Source organism: Trachurus japonicus, unplaced genomic scaffold (genome assembly GCF_045865225.1).
Source record: "Trachurus japonicus isolate A0001 unplaced genomic scaffold, Traja_1.0 AP030263.1".
Taxonomy (NCBI): domain Eukaryota; kingdom Metazoa; phylum Chordata; class Actinopteri; order Carangiformes; family Carangidae; genus Trachurus; species Trachurus japonicus.
Window position 1 is genome coordinate 1 of NW_028220396.1, and position 24394 is coordinate 24394.

Below are 24394 nucleotides of genomic sequence, written 5' to 3' on the forward strand. Positions count from 1 at the left end.
ATCTACTCCAAAAGTAACTGTAGTAGCAGATTCTACATCTAACCCCGCCATCAATTCTAAAGGGGATTTATCAAATCCTGAGGTTTTTAAGCTCAGAGATGGTTTAGGACTGATGCACTTAAATATTAGAAGTATGTGTAGTCAATTCAAATTGGATCAACTGAAAATTTTAACATCAGAGACAGATACTGATATTCTAGTTCTGACTGAATCCTGGCTTAAAGATGAAATTCAGGATGCAGAAGTCTCGATAGACAATTACAACTTGTTCAGAACAGACAGAGCCGGAAGAGGAGGTGGTGTGGCTGTCTACGTCAAATCATGGTTATCTGCTGTTGTTTTAAAATCAGTCAGTATACCCAGCTGCTTCGAATTCATTGCATTGAAAATCATCCTTGCCAGCAATAACTCCCTTACTGTCATTGGTGTGTACAGACCACCCTCAGCTAGCCCCTGTGCAACCATCATGCTAGCAGATTTACTTGCACAGTATAGTAATACAGAGATGCTGGTGTTAGGTGATTTTAATTTAAATTGGTTAACATCTGATTCAGACGGTCTGAAAGATAAATGTAATAATCTGAATTTAATACAATTGATAAATGCTCCAACCAGACCACACCTTAATGATCCACTAAAGTCATCCCTGATTGACATAATTCTGTGTAACAGGAGAGACAAAATAATAAACTCTGGTGTTTTTAGTCCTGGCATCAGTGACCACTGTCCAGTAGTCTGTGTCAGAAGAACCAAAATGGAAAAATTCTGTTCTAAAATCATAGTTAAAAGAAATTTCAAACACTTCAGTGAAGCAGCTTTTCTTCGGGACCTTGCCTTGAGTAATATTTCCAAAACAGGTGAACTGTCAAATCTAGATCTGGCCCTAGATCACTTTACAAATGCTCTCTTAACAGTTGCAAATAAACATGCACCCTTTAAAAAGCATAGGGTTAAGAACAGGTCAGCCCCCTGGTTTACCACCGAACTCTCATTGTTGTTTAGAGCAAGAGAAAAGGCCTGGTCTCTAGCAAGACGCACTGGTGATCCTGCTCATTGGCTGAGTTTCAAACAACTCCGTAACAAATGCACCTCAACTATGAGAAAGGCGAAGGCTAAATTTCACATGGATTTGCTGGCTACTTCAGCCACAAACCCATCAAAATTTTGGAATGCTGTAAATACACAAAAAAACAGAGGTTCTGTCTCTGTTCCTCCTTCCATTATGTGTAATGACTGTCTCATAAACGATCCAACTGAGATTTGTGATGCTTTTAATGTACACTTTTCCTCTGTAGGAAATCAGTTTAATATGATGCATCCTAATGCTCAGCACAACAAACAGTCACTGTCTCATGTCTCCTCGAATACAGCTATGTTTGTATTACAGCCTGTTTCAATATCTGTGGTCAGAAATGCTCTTCAAGGTATTGATTGTAAGAAATCATCTGGTGAGGACAAAATAGAACCTTATTTTCTAAAACTTTCTGCTCCCCTCATTACAAACTTGGTCACATATTTGTTCAATCTCTCAATCTCTTCTGGAATAGTACCACAAATATGGAAGACCGCACAAGTAACACCACTACACAAAAATGGCGACAAATCAAATCTTAATAACTATCGGCCGATCTCCAAACTGCCATGTCTCGCAAAGATCTTAGAATCTCTAGTCAGTCACCAATTAAAATCATTCTTATCACATTACTCTGTTTTGAATCCTCACCAGTCCGGTTTCCGAGCTATGCATAGCACCGTCACCGCTATTTCATCTGTTACCAACGACATAATAAGTGCATTAGACAAAGGAAAATACTGTGCTGCTTTATTTGTGGATTTATCAAAAGCATTTGACACTGTTGACCACATCCTGCTACAAAAACGTTTATCTGATATTGGTTTCAACTCAAATTCACTTCAGTGGTTCAAGGACTATTTATCCAACAGACAACAGTCAGTGACATTGGGACATCATCATTCTTCACACCTACCCTTAACGAAAGGTGTTCCGCAGGGATCCATATTAGGACCTGTATTATTCACAATCTATATCAATGATATTACATCCACAATAACCAACTGTCACACCCATCTCTATGCTGATGATACAATTCTTTACTGTGTCTCCGATACCCCACACTCTGCCATTGAAGCCCTCCAGCAAGCCTTCAACAAACTCCAGTATTCTCTTTTCAATCTCAATTTAATTCTAAATACGGACAAAACCAAGTACATGATCTTCTCAAAATCCAGAAATACAATAAATACCAACTTATGTATCACCACTCATTCTGGACATGACATACAGAGAGTCGCTGAATACAAATATTTAGGCATCTGGCTGGATCAAAAACTTACATATAAATATCATATCGACAACCTTGCAGTTAGATTAAAACAAAAACTTGGATATTTCTATAGAAACAAATCTAACTTTCCACTAATTTATAGAAAGCGTATAATAGAGGCCGTTTTGATGCCTGTTCTGGATTACGGTGATGTCATCTACAAGCATGCATCTGCTTCTATTCTTGCCTCACTCGACTCATTATACCACTCTGCTCTCAGATTTATCACCGGATCCACTTATTCTACCCATCACTGCATACTGTATAAGAAAGTAGGATGGGCTCCTTTATCAATCAGAAGAGACATACATTACTACCTTTTTATTTATAAAGCTTTAACTGGCTTCACACCAACATATCTTAGTAATTTATTGAACTGGCCATCTCAAATTTATCCAACTCGTTCAAATGATTATCTAACACTCCAGGTTCCTCGGACGGATTCAGCTTTCGGTAGAACTGCATTCAGTTTTTCTGCTGCTCATACCTGGAACTCTCTTCAACGATCTCTGAAAATGAATTCATTTGTTACCCCAGGCCAGTTTAAAAACATGATCATAAATATGCATACTTTTGAATGCAATTGTTTTAAAAAATCCTAAAAAATTGTTGATAATGTCTGATCGTATTGCTGTTGATGTATTTTTATGATCACTGTATTTGTTATCAGTGTTGGGTATAGTTACTTTTGAAAGTAGTTAATTAAGTTACAACGTTACCATCAGTTAAAAGTAATCAGTTACGTTACTGCGTTACCTATGAATAAAAGTAACGCGTTAGAGTACTCATGCGTTACCAAAAATTAAAAGCCTTTTGCAGCGCCTCGCACATGCTGCAACTTAACAGACAGACACACAGCCTCTTTTAAATGCACTGAGTCCTGACGAATAGTCATCCAACCAAATTAACTCTACAGGATAACAATAACAGGAAAGACAGTCAGAAATATGCAACATAGCGTGTTTTTTTTTTTTTTTTGATCGCAGAACTGATCAAAATTCAGGAGTTGCCGTGAATCCCTCTCAGCGGCTTCACTGCTCGATCTGTCTGTCAGTTTGAATGGAGGACTCACGTGTGGAGAGGAGGGAGGCTGGCGAGACGTGAACGTCCTGCCTTGTGTGTAATAAAAGTTTTTTAAAAATGCGGTTAAATGTACTGGTATCACACTGCTGCTACGGCAGCTATGGAGTAGAGATGCGGGCTGGACCGGGGGAGAACTGAGCTGCCGCTCGCCAAGAGGGAGCTGCTGAAAGCAGCAAGCACTGAGAGCCGGCCCGGGCTGCTTGTTGCTGCTGGAGAAGCAGCTCCGTACGTGGAGCTGATTCATGGGCCCTTAAATTGGATGTGGATTTTTTTTGCGGTCGATAGAAGCTTATCACCAACGCAGAGTGTTTTTACCGTTATGTTCTTGTCCTTTTCGCCGGCGAATTGAAACGCATACACACAGGCAACGTAGGTCGGCAGGACACAGATGCATCACAGCGCTGCGCCTCGGCTGACACATCCGCAGGTTGCACAGTAGTCTGTCTGACAAAAAGCAGGCTGCAGTCGGGATTTTCTTTTCCTTATCCGGCGAAAAGTAACGGATTACTTTTTTAAAAAAATAACTAAGTTACTGATTGCTCAACTCACGAAACTAACGCGTTACGTTACACGTTACTCGAAAAAAGTAATTAAAGTACTCTAACGCGTTACTTTGTAACGCGTTACCCACAACACTGTTTGTTATATGATTGCTGTTGATTTGTTGTGCTCTCGACGTCATTGGAAATGAGGGTTTACCCTCAATGGCTTTCGAGATCTAAATAAAGGTTAAAGAAAGAAGCTTGCTGTGATGCCACCATTAGGACAATTGTCTTGTGTTTCGTTTTGAGGACAACTGACATTTTGATCTGTCATCATCATCATCATCACCCTTGCTGGGACTCGAACCCACAGCCTCTGACACCAAGAACCAGCTCCTAACTCGCTGAGCTAATTGGCTTGTAGTGAGACCTGCTGTGTAGCTTCATTTATCCACTCAGGTGAGCCAGTGCCCGGGCAGCTGTTGTAAAGGCAGATTTCAAAAATGGTCAAAAAGTCAGAAATTATGTTATGTCGGAGGAAAAATAAGATCCAAAACAGGGCCAGTTGCGATCAAGGATCTCTTTTATTCCAACATGTAATTAGTACAAAATAATGGTATCGAATATGCTCAAAGGTTATAAAAGTTGTTCATCAAAGTTATAAGAAAAATCCATCAGAGTATAAGAATAGCTCCACAAGGCGATCAGAGTAGACTGAGCTTTGGTGCAGTAGAGTTTACGCCGCTTAGAAAAAATGGACATAAACCCGAGCCTGTTCCGGACCAGACTAAGTTGTTATCTCCTTGTCTTCGCTTTTTATTTACGATCCTCCCTTCTATTCAAATGACGGTTGACGATGATGGTTCGACTACGATCTGCCCCGCTGATTTGTTCAACTAAAATTACACGACATCACACGATGCTAATCCCCGCCTTCATGGACGTGTCTTACTATGGCACGTGTTGGGGTTCATCCCAAGTTCAGCTTCATTGGCGCCACACAGTCTTGCTGACGGGGGTTATCTTCATTACCCCCCTTGACTCCCTCTGTAGGCACCTAGACACCAAACTTACGATGCACTCCCACGCATGCGCACACACTGACGATGCACTTCCACGCATGCGTACACTCTGACCACTCCTCCCTTGCTTCCTCAGCACTCTCTTGGTTTCCTCATGCTCACCCCTCCCTTCTCTGTCTCTCTCTGCTGTATCAGAGCTCCGTGCTTTTCCTTTTTTTTTACCCAACATTCCCCCCTGTGAGACTTGCAAAGTCTCATCAAATCAAAAATGACATATAATGCATGATTACAGCAGATGATAAAGACAAAACAATCAGTAAGTAAAGAGTTTCAGTAGGTCAAAACAATATTTTTTCAATATTAACCATAGTGTGTTTACCAGAATCAGTTAAAAGCAGAGACTAAAAAAATACTAAAAACAACATGTATGATGTGAGTCAGACAGCAGTTAGTTGTGACTCATAATGCAGTAGTGGTGGCATTAAAATATTAAAAACCATCAATAAATGTTCAACTATGTATTTAATGTATTTAACCACTGTAAGTTTCACTATTTCACTATTAATAGATACACATATGTCGGTAACACTTTCTATGAAGGTCTAGTTTATAATGCATTAGGAGCACATGCATAAGACGTTATAATGCATTTATAATGCTTCATACATGTCATTATAATGGTATATAATCATGTATAATAACTTATACCAAGGTTTATAAAGTATTACAAGTGTCGACATAATGTATTATAAATTAAGCACTTATAATGTTTTATACCTGCATATAAAGTGACAACAGTGTTTGAATGAAGAATCTGAAGTCCTGGGTCACATAACATATTATAACCATCCATACTCTAGCCAGTAGTAAAGACAAACATAGAACTGCTCAACATAGAACAGATACTAAATGCTCGGTTACGGAAAGGGCGTAATGCCTTATAAATATCAATAATATGTTATAGGATGACTTTAAGAGCTTTTAGTAAAGTGACAACACTGTATAAAGTTATTACCAATTGTATGACATTATAACACAATTATAATCACTTAGGAGCAGTATTTTGGTGGCTGTAAGTAAAGTGTAAGTCAACCATAATGATGTTTAAAGCAACTTTTTATTTTGCAGAAACAAAATGGTTTGTTGACCTATGGAGAGAATATAGGTCAATAAAAAAACAAGTCTCTTACCAAACCAAAATCAGACAAAATGCATATTACTTTGTTCATCTTTAAAAAATAGTTTTTTCCGCTCTACAAGTTTTAAATACAACATAAAACAGGTAGGTACAACATTTTGGTACTCTTCAGCTGATGTACCTCATTTTTCAACAGTTACGAATTGCATATTTACGAATGTCATGCAGGAGCCGGCCAATGATATGAAATCTATGATTCCTGCCCAACCAGTATTCCCACTCAATCACTTTTAAATGTTCTTGCAAAAGTTTTGTGGTACGGTTTCCACGGTGCCTCCACACTTCAACCTTGAACGTCTGCCACGCACGTTCCAAATGCTGAGTGTGGGCTCCAGTGTTTGGGTCAACAAAATGCCTTTTATGGCATACTGTGTGATGGTCAAATCCCATATCTCCAAGTGCCCGCTGGTAAGCTCGCCATTCATCAGAGACAATCTGCGAGCCTCCTCTCACATGGTGTATTATGGTTGGCAGGAGATCTTCTCTTGAACGGCCTCTCACCACCTTCAGTATGGGTCTTCTTGATGTTTGCCCAACTTCAAGTAAGCCCAAAACCCACTTTTTTGTGCGGCGCCAGGCAGGTCCAAAGCGTCCTCTGTTATACTGCAAAACCAAATATTTTCAGATGGAGTAAAAAAGCTTTCTTGGAAGCCACTTTTCAAAACAGCTCATTACTTTTTTTTAAAATTCACACTGCAAAAAACAAACAACAAATGGATAATTTACAAAAGAAATAACTTGTACACACTACTTACTTTCCTCTTGTGAGAGAATTTGCTTTCATCTAACATCACAAAGCAATGACGTCCACCAATCTTCAATTTCCCCTGGTGTCTCAGTTTGTCAATGGCTGTAATGCAGACCTTGAGAGGTGGAAGTTCAATATTAGAGCTTGTTCAACAAAATATATTCTACTGCTTTAAAATAAATAAACATTTTACTCTGTCACACGTACATGTCAAATGGAAGTGTGATCTCCAATTATGCACTATTCCTGATTTAAGAAATAATGTTGGGTAGCAAACAAGAGGAGACTCAAACAGGGGCAATGGTTGGCAACTTGTTTTTCTGACACCACTTGAATGCAGCACACATATTATATATATATAGAGGCAAAGTTATGACCTCAAAAACCTATGCACTATAGCTTAAAATCCCTTTCATATCACTGATACAACACCTTTCTCAAAGTGGAAGCCATCTTCGTCAAAGTGCGACTGCTGCTGGCAATGCCATCCTCCATCATATCCATCTGTCTCAGCCTCAATCCCTGAGAATACCTTTGCCAGAAATGGTTGATCTTAGTAAAATTATACATTAAAACATAAATCATGTACAGGCAATCAGAAGTCTATGAATAATTTGGACCTCAGCATTTATGGTATTAAAATGGGTAATGTTAGCAAAAAACACCAACCGATAGATGAACTCCAAATGGCTTCGGAGAGGCCTGCGAGAGTTGAAGAAGATCGATCCACTTCTGACAGATCTCCTCTTCTGGCGATGGCCTTTTCTGCCACAAGACCTAATGGTTGAGTAAGAAAAATAATGTTAATAATTATTAATTGTAACTGATAATTACAAAATATTACATCTGTGCCTACAGCAGGGTGGGGATATACCCATACCAGATGTCATTCATTACATATGCGTTATGGATAAGGGTATGTGCTACATGAATAAACAATTAATAATATCCTAGGAAGAAACAGCAGAGCGCTCCTCAAGTTGTCACCTGAGTGGGCTGCAGGTGAGCCGGCACGACAGTGCCTCCTTCATTCTTTTTTTTTTACTAGCCCCCCATCCCGGTCAGACATGTCTCTAAATTGCACACTGGCCTGCAGCCACAACTCAAACTTCATGGTGCACACTATGGGGTGGCCCCACTCTTGGACAGTTTTTAATGAGGCAATGCTGCCCCGACATTTGCGCCCACACAACAATGTACAGTAATGTACAGTAGTAAGTTTTGCAAAACACCATCATCAGCGGTCCCGTAAAAAAACAATGAAAACCGGACATATTTATATGAATTCATATGTATCTCCCCCTCCCTCCTCCGAAGCCGTTGACAGGATGTGAAAAGTGGACATGTCTGAGCATAAAATTAATGTAGCAATGACGTTTCTTACCATACATATCCATCAGCTTTGGAGACAACGTTTAGGTGCATGGGCCTTTTGCAGGTGGAGCAGATCATGCAACGCTTTAGGATTCCTCTTCTTTGCATCCATACAACTGTTTTTCTCCGGCTGCGTATCGTGTCCTCTTGTCGTATTAATCGACGAATTTCACCACTCAATAAATTTGCCATGTTGGCATCCTTCACCTGACCTGACCTGAAGAGCGGGCAACGACGATCTCCCATGGATCCATGCGATCTCCCGCTTGCGTCCAAAATTGCCTTCTGGGAATGGTGCGTTCACGCAAGCCAGAACGCTGGGAAAAGGGAATTCCGAGTTGTTAAAAATAAATTGAATGGTTCCCCCTTATTTAGTTTAAAGTCTCAAATTCTGCTGTCTTTTCAGAAACACTTTTTGTTGACATTTCAACGTACATTTAATTTGTAATTATACATTATAATGGTTGCTTAGTTTATCTTACACTATGATTACAGCAATATGTGGAGGTTAATTGCTATTGTATTGACTAAATTAGTTAGCCTGTGTTGGCAGCCGGGTGACATTAGCTGAGAGGTTTTGCAAGTGAACTGAAATCAACCCAGCAATTGAATTTATTTACAGCATGAACGGAATTTATTGATTGTCAGAAGCCAGAATTTCCAAGTTCTGATTACTCCTGAACGTCGCACAGGGGATCACGAAGACGACAGAGGAAAGACGCACTTGACTGCAGGTTTGAAAAGAAAGGCGGTGGACGGTTACGGTCTGCAAAAGGCAACGAAACCAAACTCTAAGGTAATATTTTTCAACACAGACTGTAAAACATGAACAAAATGCATATAGTTATTTTGAGGTGTTTTGGCCTAAGTTTTGTCGGCCAAGCTTAAACGTTAGCATCCAGGCCACATGGGTAAGCTAACGTTAATCCAGCCAACATGTGGAAAAAGCAAATGTTAGTGCATAGTGTTAATGTGGGAGCGTTTCGCTGTAAAGTTTGAATCAAATTCAAACTAACAATAGCCAAAGAATAATACTTAAAACTCTAACCCTCGGTTGATTATGTTTTACGAATAGCCATGCACACGAGAAGGGGAGCTGTGAATCCTCCGCCACCAAAAGACAACAGGGCTTCCACTCCTGCTGTGGAGGAAGAGAAAATGGGTATGTTTTGCCATTTTTAGGTTGTTTCTTTTCTGTTTTGTATTGTATTGTCCAAAAATCATCTTTAAACATGGGCTTTGCTCATAATATTAATATTAGCGTGTAAGTTAGAGCTGAAACTTTCATACCGTATTCAAACCATTTAACACATTCGAAAATTTAAAGTTAAGGTTATGATGCCTGGTTGAGTCATATCCAGCATAGGCCTAAAAAGGTTATAGATTGTGTTTAAAACTTGGCATAGCATCCCTGTCATAGCTATTAGCTAAAATAATTTCATTTAGGCTAATATTTACAAAAATAATTTCTTGTTTTCTTTTTTTTTTGTGATCCTTGCTAATGTGTTGTGTGCAGCTCCTACAATCAAGCATGAGCTGGCGATGATCAAACTTCAGCTGGAGGCAGAGAGAGAGCGCGGGAGACTCCGAGAAGAAACCATAGAAATGCTGAAGTCAGATAAAGACTACCTTCAGCGTGAACTGACCAGCAAGGCTGACTTAATGAGGGAACTAGTCAAATCTGGGAACAGATCGGTGGAGCCATCATCTAGTTCAGGTGATCAGTTATATGCCAGTGTTGCTCCTGGGTTATTACATGAATTTTCACACATTTGAATTTTGACATCCACCATCTTGGATTGTTCTACAATGTTTGTTATAACTAGAAACACAATAATAAGAAAAAAATATTAATTAATGTTTTAGAACTGTGTCTTTGTGTGTGTTTGATTTATTGCAGCAGAGTCTTCCAAGAGTCAGGTGAAAAGAGTTTTCATCTCTGATGAAGAATCTGAAGTTGCTTCGACCTTAGCCATCGACTCGGCATTGTCTGATTCGTCCTTGGAAGATGACTCCAAGAAGAAGAAAAAGCTGAAGAAGAGATCCCCAAAGTTGAGTGGAACCCCCAAACCAGAAACCAGTCGTGTTCGAGGTAAGATTGTTTTATACATCAGTAATGAGTGAAATTGACTGTTTTAACTGTGTTTTTTTTAACTGCTTGCATAAAAAAACAATTAAATATAAACCATGAACTAATAATAATGAATAAAAAGGTAGAACAGACTGTATTTTACCAAAAAGTGAATTATTTTTGACAGTATGTCATCAACTCTAAGACTTTTTGTGGTCCTCAAGAGATAGCCAGTTCACAAACAAAGTTAAAATACTTTACTGATTCCAGAGGGGAAATTGTGTAATGTTACTAAAAAAATAAAAAATAGAAAAAAAATAGAACAAAAGATGTTATGTATATATACAACATTATGTACTCTCCTTTCATATACTGCACATACCAGTTAACGCATTCTCTTTACAATGACAGATGAACTTTTTTTTTCTTTCAGTGAAAAACTGCAGAGACATCCTTAAAAGGTACAAGGCAGTGCTGAAGAGCTACAGTGAGGGGGGGTCCATGAAATCTGCCTTTGAAGAAGTCGGTGTTGACCGCAACACAATCGCCAGAACAGCGGTCATTGCAGAGCTCAGCCTTGCAGCCCCTGAAGCTTTCAGAGCTCTAGGCCAGTGGAATGAGAAGTTTGAAAAGCTCTCCACCTTTGTGGATAGATGTCGCGCGGCTATTACAGCTGAGATTAAAGAGTGCATAAGCGAAATGAAAGAGAATGGTACCTTGCTACCCATTGCACATTAAATGTGCAAAAAAGCTACTCTGTTCCAAGTTTTAATTTGTTATGTTATAAATTGCATTCTTTAGTCTCTCAGGTGCAAGAATTTAAATTTGTGAGCTATGCTTTTTTTTCTTTTTCTTTTTTACAGATTTCAATTGTATTGATATGTACAGAATATGCACATGCACCTTTTCTTTATATTTTGTTTTGAAATCTGCCTTTGAAGAAGTTGGTGTTGACCGCAACACAATCGCCAGAACGGCGGTCATCGCAGAGCTCAGCCTTTGTATTGATATGTACAGAATAACATGCACCTTTTCTTTATATTTTGTTTTTGCAAAATAAAGTTGTTTTAAAAATCATTATGGTGTATAATTTTTAACTTACACTTTACTTACAGCCACCAAAATACTGCTCCTAAGTGATTATAATTGTGTTATAATGTCATACAATTGGTAATAACTTTATACAGTGTTGTCACTTTACTAAAAGCTCTTAAAGTCATCCTATAACATATTATTGATATTTATAAGGCATTACGCCCTTTCCGTAACTGAGCATTTAGTATCTGTTCTATGTTGAGCAGTTCTATGTTTGTCTTTACTACTGGCTAGAGTATGGATGGTTATAATATGTTATGTGACCCAGGACTTCAGATTCTTCATTCAAACACTGTTGTCACTTTATATGCAGGTATAAAACATTATAAGTGCTTAATTTATAATACATTATGTCGACACTTGTAATACTTTATAAACCTTGGTATAAGTTATTATACATGATTATACACCATTATAATGACATGTATGAAGCATTATAAATGCATTATAATGTCTTATGCATGTTCTCCTAATGCATTATAAACTAGACCTTCATAGAAAGTGTTATATGTCTTCCGCAGATGTAGTTGTTGGCAAATTGGTTACATGGTACGGCAGTAGATCAAAAGAATTAGTAGGTTCTTGTCTATATGAGAATATGTCTTATTAGTAATTCTAACATAGTAACAAGTCATTAAGATACTTATGTATTTGCCTTGTCTGAGTATGACAACAGGTATATCAACAGTAAATCAGAGGGAACAGGTGTAATGTCCATCAGCATCAAAGCTCTTCTTCATGGTGTTTTCCTTCATGGCTCTGCCTTCCTGTCACAACTTGTGATTCTCGTGAGCCAATCTTTTCTTGTCCCTTAGCTGATGTAGTTTCTTCATGTGTTGACCATTCTCTGTCATCAGACAGTTGTTTTTTTAGTTCTTAGTTCTTAATGCCTTCATATTGTGGCTTAGCAGTGGCGAGTGTTGACCAGTCTTTCTGCATGCTGCATTACAGCTTCTGTAGTAGTTGCATTAATCTCAGGATACACAACTATCATGGTGTAGTCGGTTGCATCTCCACTTGGATCATACGTGATGGTGCTGATATATGTAGTAGTGATTCCCAGGTAGGTGTCGGCTGCATCATGGGCGTCCCTTATACTGCGATGGAAGATATGGACTCATCAGCTGTCCCATGTACAACGATCGTGGTTGAGGTTGCATTGCCACGTCTAGACCTCAGGCTGGCTCGGCTATGTATGTTCCATAGCGAGGAATCCCCCCTGGCCTTGATGGCACCATGAGATGGTTCGCTGGCCTTTCCAGGTATTGCCTGCACTGGTCTTGTCTCGTAGTGGTCTGTCATGGTGTAACTGTCAGTAAGGCAAACAGATATATCATTAATACACAGAAAAAACATATATAAGTAAAATATATCTTCTCCTAAGTCAACCTAGCTGAACTTAGGGGCCTACACTTTAATATCATATCCAAATCAAAGCAAACATATGACATTAGGGCCTTAAGTTGGTGTTTGAAAGCTGTCATATGTTATGGAGCCATGCTACTGTCTCCATTAGTTGGTCTCTCTGCGAGGTGGTATCACTGGCTCCTTCCAACTAAGGATCTGCTGCACCTTTTTCTGCAGCCATATATTGTCCTCGAAGGATCATCTGCTCTACAGCAATGGTTAGGAGGAATAAAAACTCTTACCGTCGACTTACAATGCAGTTGATGTTACCAAGATGACCTTCAGTTGTCCTTCACGTCTGGGTTGATTCTCCTTCCTTTATAAAAACCTCAACATACATCCAGTTGCCTGGCTGTAGTCTTTGGTTTGGCTCTGTGATAAGTACTTTTACCTGTTTAAAGTCCCACTCCCGCGACCCTTTTCGGCCATTTTAAAACCAGCTCATTAGCCATGCACATTAGCAATGCACCTCTGGGGGGTGGGCGGAGACTGCGCTGCTCTGCACCCGCCCAGCCACCTCCTCGCACCCCACCCCCCCGCTTGCTGACAGCTGGACATTGTACAATTACAGATTTAGCGCGTTTAACGTAAAACTCCACACTGGGATTCGATCCCAGACTGGTGCATAGTCCTTGCTCACAGTGCAAGCTGCTCTACCAGGTGAGCTATACCTATTATACCTTGACAGCTACACCGAGCTGTGAAGGCTTTCACCTCTGAGCCAGATGCAGAGCGGGGCGGGAGCTTGTAGCACTAGTGCCCTCCCCTGGAGCTGTGACACCCTCAACTCCAGTCTTCCTGAAACTGCCAGTTTGAGTCTGCCATTGGTTCACAGCAGTTTGAAGGCAGAAAAACTCTGAAATGCAATTTTGCACTTCCTTCTCTGCTGATAAGTGCTCTAACACAAGAAAAATGCCACAGGAACATGTGAAAAGCTCAAAAAACACGATTTTCACGGGAGTGGGTCTTTAAATAAAACTTTGTGGATTCTAGTATTAGTGCCAAAGGCAAAGCATCTTATCAAATTCAGCCCGTGTTTACTGTCAACTATTATTCTAAACAGTTTGGATTTCACTATTGACTGAACTGATGGTGTTTGGCATACCAAACCTCGGAACCACTTCTGTACACCAGAACTTGGTTACTGACTTACAGTATGACCTGGTGCTTTTGTTGATACTGCTTCTACTCATCTACAAAAATTACATTTCAATCATGTCAACAAAATCTACCATAATATGATGAAATGGACCATCACATGATGGTATCTGCGCATAGGCGCCGAAAAAACTTTTCGCGTATTATATTTAGTGCAAACTTCTACATTCTTGTAGTCTTCCATCCACTGTTTCCACCAAAAATGGGGACAACCAGTAGGTGTCTGATTGCTTCCCCCCTGGCGCAGTGGTCCTGACCATGCGCCATCCTAACCGTACACATAAGAAAAAACAGTGGAAGAACAAAATGATCTGCTTGATTTCGCCGCAAACTCTTGTCTGGTCATCAGTATTTTCATAATAGTACGCCTTTTGATCTACACAATCTTTTCTGTGGTAAATTACTATCCCGTGCTTGGATGAGAGAAAAGATAGTTGTTGAGGGTTCACTGCCTGCAATGTGTGATTTTGCTATAAATCATCACATGTATGCATGCATAACATCATATGTCACCTGTACACAGTCATGAGGAGTTCCATCTACTGGTGTGACCTGCTGGATTTACTGTATTGCACAAGTTCTGGCTAGTTAACAATGCACATGTACAGTAAATTATCACCAATTTATGTATAAGGCTGCCAAGCCTTGGTTACAAGGTGGCAGTCTGATTTCAATGTTGTCTAGCTTTATGCTGCAGTATGTAAGTGGTTGCTTTCCTGTTTTAACATTTGGAAAGTTGCTTCAGTCGCATCATACAAATGTAGCTTTGTGATATAATTTTTTTGAACTGCTGCTCTAATAAGAGCATGCATGGGTGACGTTTTTCATCATTGTCACACTAATCCATGAACGACTGTATTCTGCCATTCTCAGAGATGAAAGTACTTCTACAATGTGGTTTTGATTACCTTGTGACCTCCTTTAGCTAAAGCATTTAAACATTTACAAAGTATTTTTATATTGTTCTTTAGTGGTAGCCTGACAAGCCAGACTATATCATTAACATGTCTAGTCTGGCAACGACCGGAAGACCTCGGAGTCGGCTCAATCCAGGGGGTGAGATGAAGGCTGTCTTTCAAACTGCCTCTGCACGCAATAGGGTAGCGCTACGACTAATCAGAGCAAAGAGCAGGATGATGTTAGCCTGACAAGCCAATTAAAATCTATGTCGTCATCGCGTTAAGCCCGCCCAACGATTCTCTAAACAGATAGAGCGCTGTGATTGGTGAACACAAGCGGTGTTCGAGACTCAAAAAGTTCCTATGGCTCGTTTCTAGACCCACCTATATTTGCTGCTGCTAGGGTGCGTCTAGATTTCTAGGCTACTTTAGTGGGGCTGCAAACCAACAAATCATCTATATATTGAAGGATTTAGCTATCTAAATCTAAGTGTTGTAGGTCTTGGGTCAGTACTTTGTTAAACAAAGATGGACTTTCTACATACCCTTGTGGCAGTCTGGTATATGTATACTGCGGCCCTTTGTAGGTAAATGCAAAAATGTTTTGAAAATCTGGGTGAATAGGAACACTAAAAAATGCAGAACACAAATCATCTACTGTAAACCATTTACTGTAGATTAGTGCTACACGATTAATCTAATCATAATCGCAAATCACAATATTATCCACCATGATCGCAATCGCACATTTTTATCAAATTGTGCAGCACTACTGTAGGTGGTAGGCTATATGTAAGAATAAGGTGTAAGGATCTGGGACGATGGGAGTTTTAGATCCTACAACAGAGTTGACAGCTTGTAAATCATGTACTAGTCTATAATCATTAAACCGTGGTTTTCTGATTGGAAAATTAGTATGTTTTACATACAGTCTTTGTTTTTTACCAACACTCCAGCTTTTAACAGCCGTGCGACTGTTGGCTTAATACCTTCAATGGCATGTTGCTTCAGTGGATAGTGTCTTTGGTTTGGATGGTGAGCTCCAGGCTTTATCTTGATGCTTGTTGGAAGACTTCACCTTTTTTTTTTTTTTTTTTTTCTTTTTCTGTTTTGTGTCGATTTTTACTTTCGTGTAGACATTAAATTTCTCAGTTGCTGGTCCAATAAAATTTTCTTTGTCATTTCCTCTTCATTTTTTCTTCTAGGGATATTATGCTCAAGTAGTCTCTGGGAATTTCTTGACCTTGAATTGTCACTGACAGTGGTCTCATCTTGTGATTGAGTGGAGAGTGGTGACACGGTAGTCACCCTCCTGGTTCCACAATTGCCAATATTTAGCGTCTGTCCGTTGTCTTGTGGGACAGTCTCTGCATCAATGTCCTGGTTGTTGACATCGCCAACATAGTTCATCATAAGATGTGTCGTCATAATCTCCCTCATAAAACTGAATTTGTTGATATAATCTCTTTTGGTATCTCGTCAGGGCTCCTCTTTGCGCTGGTCTCCATCTTCTTGGAGGATTCGTTCTGATATCCTCCACTTGCTGTGTAATGCACATATATAAATGGTGCACTTGGTCTTCCTGCAGCCGCTGGATTTGACAATGGAGAGTTGGTGACTTGTGTGGTGGCTTGGGTTGCAGGTGGTTGTGTTTCTGTTACTACTGACTGTGGTGGGCTTGATTGGGTCACTGTCACTACTGGAGCTTGTGTGTCTTCCTTATCCTTCTTCTGCTTGGTGGGTTCACCAAGCTGCTGCTGGGCTAGTTTGTTTAGCTGTTCATTCTTTTCTTCTGCCATTTGCTTTCTAATCACATGCATTAATAGGGATTCCATATTCCCTAGTACCATCTTCACACCTGCTGTACATTCTTCTAGCTTCCTGATCCACTTGTGCGCTCCTTCAGTGAGGTCTGGCAGTCTGCCAGCCAGGCCAATCATATCCATAAAGGACAATGATTCACGCTTGGTTTGTCCACTGGCTCTCGTTGATGGACACACTGAAGTTGCTACTTCTTCATCCTCCTGTTGGTCGTTTGGAGTCCGGAAGTCCAAATCTCGTGGGCCCAATCTTTTCCATTTTGCATTTGCAATGGTTCGCTCTTCATTTGCCTTGCATTCATCTCCTTTGCTCCCGCCTCTTCTCCATTCTTCAATAACTTTCGTAATACTTTCTTAAATTCTTCTTCATCTTCATCCAGCTGCTGTATCGTCCTGTTTACATCAGTTTGTGACATCATGGCCCTTTTTTTCTGCTCTACAGCTGAGCTTAGGCTGTATCCTTGTGTCAGTTTTTTGGAGTGATCTTTGGTTCAGGTGAGAGGGTTCTTGAGGTGTTGTTGATCATTGGCTCTTCAGGGTCATATGGTGGCGGTGATGAGTTTATTGTCCACATGGGAGTCGTCAGAACTTTTTCTTCTTTTGCTCCCACAACCCCTGCCTGTGTTTCAACTCCATCAGGGAAATTTTTCTCATTGGTGATATCAACAGGCGTGGACACAGGGTTTGTTGTTGCCATAGTCCTTCTTGTCCAAACCACTGCAGCACTTCTCTCTCTTTTGTTTGCTTGTATTCTCTGTTGTCATTGGAGTCTTTTGCTGCACAATGTTTGATGTCGACTGCCACTTCATCACAACATTTTCAATGAAGGTTCCAGCTGTAGGCCACTATGCCTCTCTAGACGTTCTCCTATGGCTTTTTACCATACTTTTTTTTTTTTAACTTGCATCTCATCTTTTTTGGTGCTGTCTCTGTATTCCCTCCATTGGGATCAACATCCCATAGTCTTTTTCCTCAGTTCTGCTCCTATGCTTAACTATCTTCGCTGTGTCTCTATTTGCTTTGGTTTGTTGAGTGTGTTTCTTAGTTAGATTTGCGCCTTGTATATCCACTACTGTTGCCACTTACTGTGGTTTTAACTTTAGATGGCCTAAATTGTGTCTTTTATTTTTATTATTTAATATTGTTACTTATAATAGTTTATTTATCAGTAATATTTTCTTCCTTCTTATTTTATGTTATTGTGATAACAGTGGCATGTGTTTTTTATTATTATTATTTTTATATTGGATTTAAATGTTTAACTTTAAGTTTCTCTCTCTCTCTCTCTCTCTCTCTCTCTCTCTCTCTCTCTCTCTCTCTCTCTCTCTGTCCAACTTGTGTGTGTCGTTATCAGTTCCCCAATTAGCTCTCCTAGGGATGGCAGTACACAGAGTAGAGTGGATTTATGGTACTTTCCAGACTATCTTGGTACTCCCCCACAGGCCTCTGTTGGCCCGCTTACACAGCAGCTCAGGGAACTTTTCTGTGACTGTGCCAGATTTAGTAAATAATGTTAGATGTCAGTTTTATTATTTTAACTTAATTTTATTTTCTATATTACTATTAAATGTGCTTTCGTCCTAGATGTATTTTATATTCTCTTTGTTAAAAAAAAATGCTTTAATGTTAGCACTGTCAATTCACCACAGTTTTCTCTTTTTACTCCAGTTACTGTGTTTCAACCATCCTCCAAATTACCTCAGTAAGAAACACTACGAACATTAAGCCTGTCAGTATTCCTAGGAAAGCACATCCTAGTTCAGTTTGTTCATACAAATTCTCTAATGACTCTATTTTGTCAGATTTACACATACACTCACACACACATAGGCCTACACACATACAGTATATATACGTTGTCTAGTTCTATATTACTACTCACTATTAATGCAGTTTACACAAGCTGGTTAACATATAGATATATATACACTATTTACAACCGTGCACGAAGTATAGTACCTCACGTACTATATTGGTCAGCAGTCCTCCCAATCACCATGAGAGCGGGATCCTCAGAGATTTAAACTTAGTACCTCAAGTACTATACACTCTGATCAGCAGTCCTCTCAATCACCATGAGAGCTGGATCATCAGAGATTTTCACATTCAGCACCTATTGTACTGCTCTGCTCAACAGACCTCTCAATCACCATGAGAGCTGGCTTATCAGAGATTCTCTAAATTCAGTACCTGTTGTACTGCTCTGCTCAACAGACCTCTCATTTACCATGAGAGCTGGCTTATCAGAGTTTCTCTAAATTCAGCACTTATTGTACTGCTCTGCTCAACAGACCTCTCATTTACCATGAGAGCTGGCTTATCAGAGTTTCTCTAAATTCAGCACTTATTGTACTGCTCTGCTCAACAGACCTCTCATTTACCATGAGAGCTGGCTTATCAGAGTTTCTCTAAATTCAGCACTTATTGTACTGCTCTGCTCAACAGACCTCTCATTCACCATGAGAGCTGGCTTATCAGAGTTTCTCTAAATTCCCTTATTCAGGTTAGCAGACCTCTCGATGTCTTGAGAGCGGTATCATCAGAATTTAACCTGGAACTTCCCCCCCACTTTGGTATTTTAGATTTATAGCACGCTGCCACTTCGATTAGTGAGAAGAATTTCACTCAGATCTTAACATCGCCGCATGCAAAGCAGTCCATGCCAGTCCAGCAAAAAACCCCAAACAGACTAATAGCCACAATCCAATCACCACATTCAGTGTTGTCTCATTCATTCACTCCGCACCATGGTTTTCTTTTTCTTTTCTTTTTTTCTCTTTTTCCAAACATGCACTAACTTATCTTCAATTTTATATATCCACAGACACAGATTCTAGACAGTGGTTCAGAACAGATAACATACAGATGGAGAGGTTAAAAGACATACAAAACATGGAATCTGCACCAAAGCTCAGTCAGTTGTATTTACGACCTAAGGTTTGGGAGTTAACAACAATTTACAGCTAGGTTCTTTAGGGGCAAGCTTATATTTTCTGAGTTATCTTACCTTTGCGGAGACCTGCACTCAGTCACACAAATTTGAGCAGAAAATTAACTGCTTTACCTTTAATTTGTGGCCACAAGTGTGATGAGTTACAGGTTGTCCACCCCAGCACGTCCTCAGCTGCTTGCAATCCCTCCTGGCTAGCTCGCCAATTATGTCGGAGGAAAAATAAGATCCAAAACAGGGCCAGTTGCGATCAAGGATCTCTTTTATTCCAACATGTAATTAGTACAAAATAATGGTATCGAATATGCTCAAAGGTTATAAAAGTTGTTCATCAAAGTTATAAGAAAAATCCCATCAGAGTATAATAATAGCTCCACAAGGCGATCAGAGTAGACTGAGCTTTGGTGCAGTAGAGTTTAGCCGCTTAGAAAAAATGGACATAAACCCGAGCCTGTTCCGGACCAGACTAAGTTGTTATCTCCTTGTCTTCACTTTTTATTTACGATCCTCCCTTCTATTCAAATGACGGTTGACGATGATGGTTCAACTACGATCTGCCCCGCTGATTTGTTCAACTAAAATTACACGACATCACACGATGCTAATCCCCGCCTTCATGGACGTGTCTTACTATGGCACGTGTTGGGGTTCATCCCAAGTTCAGCTTCATTGGCGCCACACAGTCTTGCTGACGGGGGTTATCTTCATTACCCCCCTTGACTCCCTCTGTAGGCACCTAGACACCAAACTTACGATGCACTCCCACGCATGCGCACACACTGACGATGCACTTCCACGCATGCGTACACTCTGACCACTCCTCCCTTGCTTCCTCAGCACTCTCTTGGTTTCCTCATGCTCACCCCTCCCTTCTCTGTCTCTCTCTGCTGTATCAGAGCTCCGTGCTTTTCCTTTTTTTTTACCCAACATTTATCTAAACAAAAATCTGTTAATACATAAATTGCATTTAGACAGCAAAACAGTTTGAGGTCATGTGACATTTTGATCTGTCATCATCATCATAATCATCATCATCATCACCCTTGCTGGGTCTCAAACCCACAACCTCTGACACCAAGAACCAGCTCCTAACTCACTGAGCTAATTGGCTGGTAGTGAGACCTGCTGTGTAGCTTCATTTATCCACTCAGGTGAGTCAGTGCCCGGGCAGCTGTTGTGATGAAATGGTCAAAATTTCAGAAATTCAGTCATCTAAACAAAAATCTGATAATACATAAATTGCATCTTGACAGCATGAAAATGTTGGTGATTTGTTTTTAATGATAAGTGTTTTGCTTCATAAGAGAAAATCTGATGTTTAAAAATTCCACACTCACATTGATTGCAGTTGTTCCCATGAGAGCAGAATTCAAAATGTTCTCAAAAATTCAGTTTTTGAATTAAAATTCTGATATTTGCCAAACTTCATTAACCATGACTCCAAAATATTCTCTTTTTTTTTCAGGAAGTTTGAAAATGTATTTAGCAAGAATTTGATGGTATATGTTTACAGTAGTGTTTACAGTCAAACGTTTTCATGCACTGTAGGCTCAATTTTTGCTTAATCAAACATCCGAGAAACAAGTTTTGTGGAGGACGGTCTGGAGATGCTCTGTAGCAAGTTTGGTGACAATTGAGCAAAAATTGTGGGAGGAGATACATTTTAAAAGTTTTACAGTTATTGAAAAAAACAGAGTGATGGACTTCATAATTTGTAATGAGTTTAAGTGGACAAAAGTTTCAGCAGTATTGAGGCTACATTGTGGTGAAGTTTCAACACTGTAGCATCTACCGTTGGTTTGGTAGGAATTTTTAAAGTTTTTAAATTTAAACGCTTATTGTGCCCCCCCTAGGAGGGGGGGGGCACATGTCCTTGGAGTTGAGTGAATCTGGCATGGGGTCGGATGTTTCTGTGAAGTTTGGTGAGTTTTCGCCCATGGGAAGTATGACTTCCTTGGAAGAAGAAAGAAAGAATTATAGCTGCTGCGCAGCGATGGGTCGGGTCCGGGCTACTTTTGGGCAAATTTAGGCAATTCTGAGCAACAAACAGGAGAATAGGAAGACAAGACAGTTGACCTTATAATGTTCACTTTGCATCAGTTGAGGATTGAACCCACAACCTTGGGAACCAAAGACCATTGTCTATCGCACTGAGCTAATTAGTGTGAATGCTGGAAGCATTCACACTATTGTTATTCGGTTCGGCCATTTTCTGCCTTTCTTCGTCATGTAACTAGTCCTTCATACTTTGTGCTATTTCAACAATTCAAATATCAAAATGTTCAGCCTTTTCGGGACAGGTGTGCTATGTCTTTTCTCTTTTCAACTATTCATACTTTTTGCAATATTCAACTATTTCTGATTTTTTTTTCCCCATAGAGAATGCATTGGAACAGTCTTGAAACTCTTCAAATCTTCTTACTTCTTTCAGCCTTTAAAGCGTCCACATACTTTCAGCTAGAGACTTCATTCAAATTCTGAGCTGTAGACAAACTTCTAATGTATTCATCCTGTATTTACAACTTTTTCATAGCTTGCACCGTTTTTGAGATAAATCCTTTAAAAGCACATGAGGATTTCTGACAAATTTCACACTTTTCAATGAGTGTGTATGGGGTTGGGTCAGAGTGAGTGACATCATCGTTAGAGTGAGAGGGATCGAAAAAACATTCAGGATTTTTTCTGGATAAATTGCCAGCACGGCCACAAATTAAACTCTAGACATATGATTTCCTCACCGGTTTGTAGCCACACTTGTCGTGTCTCATTTAATGTGTTCAAAACAGCAGACAGACTTACAGAATTGTCTCTATGAGCCTAATTGTGCAGCTAGATCCGCTCCAGTGGCTCATCCACTTCAATATAAAAGTAGGAGCTGATTTTTTTAGAAAAGCAGAAATGCCCCCCTTTTCTACCTTGCGACCCTGAGAAAAGTTTTTGCCCTACAAACATTTAATGCACATCAATGTGCTCAGGAAGGTCTGCTTGCCCAGATGGTCAGGAGGACCACATTCTGATAAGAGTTACGGTTCTCTTTTTCTGGGCTGTTTTGGGAAGCTGCTCAGAGCTCAAATCTCTCTGCTCTGCTCTGCTCTGTGTGCAGTTGGTCCAGCTGTAGGGGCCAGCTCGTTATCAAAGTCTACAGTGCAGGTGCAGCCTGGCCGCTCGTTAAGATGTTTTTAAACACAGCCCCACACACACACATGATAAACCAGACTGACAGAGGATGTCCACGCACAAACACAGGCATCACACTCACACAGAGCAGACACACACAGACACTCACACACAGTCACACATGCACACATACACAAACAGACAAACACACAAACACAACACTGTTCCACACAGTAAAATGTAAGCATGGTAGTCGCCATGGTAACTTCTGAGGGCAGGATGCCAATCAATCAGATCATTAGGGAGAGAGGAGTTCTGTGGCTTTCTGCACATGTACACACAGACAGAGAGACCGTCAGACTCACACATCCAGACACACACACACACACACACACACACACACACACACACACACACACACACACACACACACACAGGTTTTCAGCTCAAATTCATCAGCCTCTCAATTATTTTATACTTTTGATGTAAACATCTCCAACAATTAATTTTTTTCTCATGAATCTATCTATCTATCTATCTATCTATCTATCTATCTATCTATCTATCTATCTATCTATCTATCTATCTATCTATCTATCTATCTATCTATCTATCTATCTATCTATCTATCTATCTATCTATCCCCCTCCCTATTTTTAACCCCTCTGTCTCCTTTTTTTCTTTCTTTCTTTCTTCTACTCCTTCATTTGTATTTTACGTAACTTTTTCTATCCTTCCCTCTCTATCCATCCATCCATCCATCCATCCATCCATCCATCCATCCATCTACCTCTTTCTATCTATCATCCCCCTCTCTCTTTTTCTTTCTTTCTTTCTTTCTTTCTTTCTTTCTTTCTTTCCTTCTTTCTTTCACTCACTCCATTTCTGTCTTTTTACTTCTTTGTTTGTTTGATTGTTTCTTTCTTTCTTTCTATTCCTTTTCTCTTCCTTTGTTTTTACTCCATTTCTTTCTTTCTTTCTTTCACTCCATTTCTGTTTGTTTACTTCTTTGTTTGTTTGATTCTTTCTTTCTTTCTTTCTACTCCTTTTCTCTTCCTTTGTTTTTACTCCATTTCTTTCTTTCTTTCTTTCTTTCTTTCTTTCTTTCTTTCTTTCTTTCTTTCTTTCTTTCTTTCTTTCACTCCATTTCTGTCTTTTTACTTCTTTGTTTGTTTGATTCTTTCTTTCTTCCTTTCTTTCTTTCTTTCTTTCTTTCTTTCTTTCTTTCTTTCTTTCTTTCTTTCTTTCTGTCCTTTTCTTTTTTCTCTCTTGTTTCAATCTTTCTTCCTTTCTTTCTTTCTTTCAACAATTTCTTCAGCTCATTCAGCATTGCTGGAAGCATTCACACCATTTCCATTCTTGGAAATGTTTTTTCTAGTTGACAAGTGTCATGCAACAGTGGCTTCACAAAGTGAGCCATTCACTGTTGTGTAGGCAGATTTGAAACCATAGTAAAAAGAAAAATCAGTTTTTGAGATAAAATAATGATATGTATTTGTCAAACATCTACTATGAGTCTAAGATGTTAGGAGCCTTCGCACATGGTCCAGTCCAAGCTATTTGGAATTTTAAATTTAGAGGCTTGCTGTGATGCCACCATTAGGACAATTGTCTTGTGTTTCGTG

General features: G+C 39.7%; 1 protein-coding gene and 1 long non-coding RNA gene across 2 annotated transcripts; one reads left to right on the plus strand and one right to left on the minus strand.

Moving 5' to 3' along the window:
• Nucleotides 1-6304: 6304 nt before the first annotated feature.
• On the minus strand, nt 6305-8509 carry LOC146960515 (uncharacterized). Its single transcript, XR_015035433.1, has 5 exons — nt 8263-8509; nt 7548-7655; nt 7311-7410; nt 6886-6993; nt 6305-6733 (listed from the first exon to the last, which is right to left on the minus strand). It is a non-coding gene; the product is annotated as an uncharacterized LOC146960515 (long non-coding RNA).
• An 820-nt stretch (nt 8510-9329) lies between these two features.
• LOC146960516 (uncharacterized) lies at nt 9330-11283 on the plus strand. Its single transcript, XM_085772308.1, has 4 exons — nt 9330-9414; nt 9769-9969; nt 10153-10344; nt 10757-11283. The coding sequence occupies exons 1-4, from the start codon at nt 9330-9332 to the stop codon at nt 11059-11061; spliced, it is 783 nt and encodes a 260-aa protein (XP_085628434.1). The 3' UTR covers nt 11062-11283.
• The last annotated feature ends 13111 nt before the right edge of the window (nt 11284-24394 follow it).

What these genes read in the sequence shown, in the direction of transcription:
- LOC146960516 (XM_085772308.1), top strand. Translation starts at nt 9,330, where the DNA reads ATGCACACGAGAAGGGGAGCTGTGAATCCTCCGCCACCAAAAGACAAC. An exon ending in GGAGCCATCATCTAGTTCAG is followed by an intron (nt 9,970 to 10,152) that starts GTGATCAGTTAT and finishes GATTTATTGCAG; the next exon opens with CAGAGTCTTCCAAGAGTCAG. An exon ending in AGAAACCAGTCGTGTTCGAG is followed by an intron (nt 10,345 to 10,756) that starts GTAAGATTGTTT and finishes TTTTTCTTTCAG; the next exon opens with TGAAAAACTGCAGAGACATC.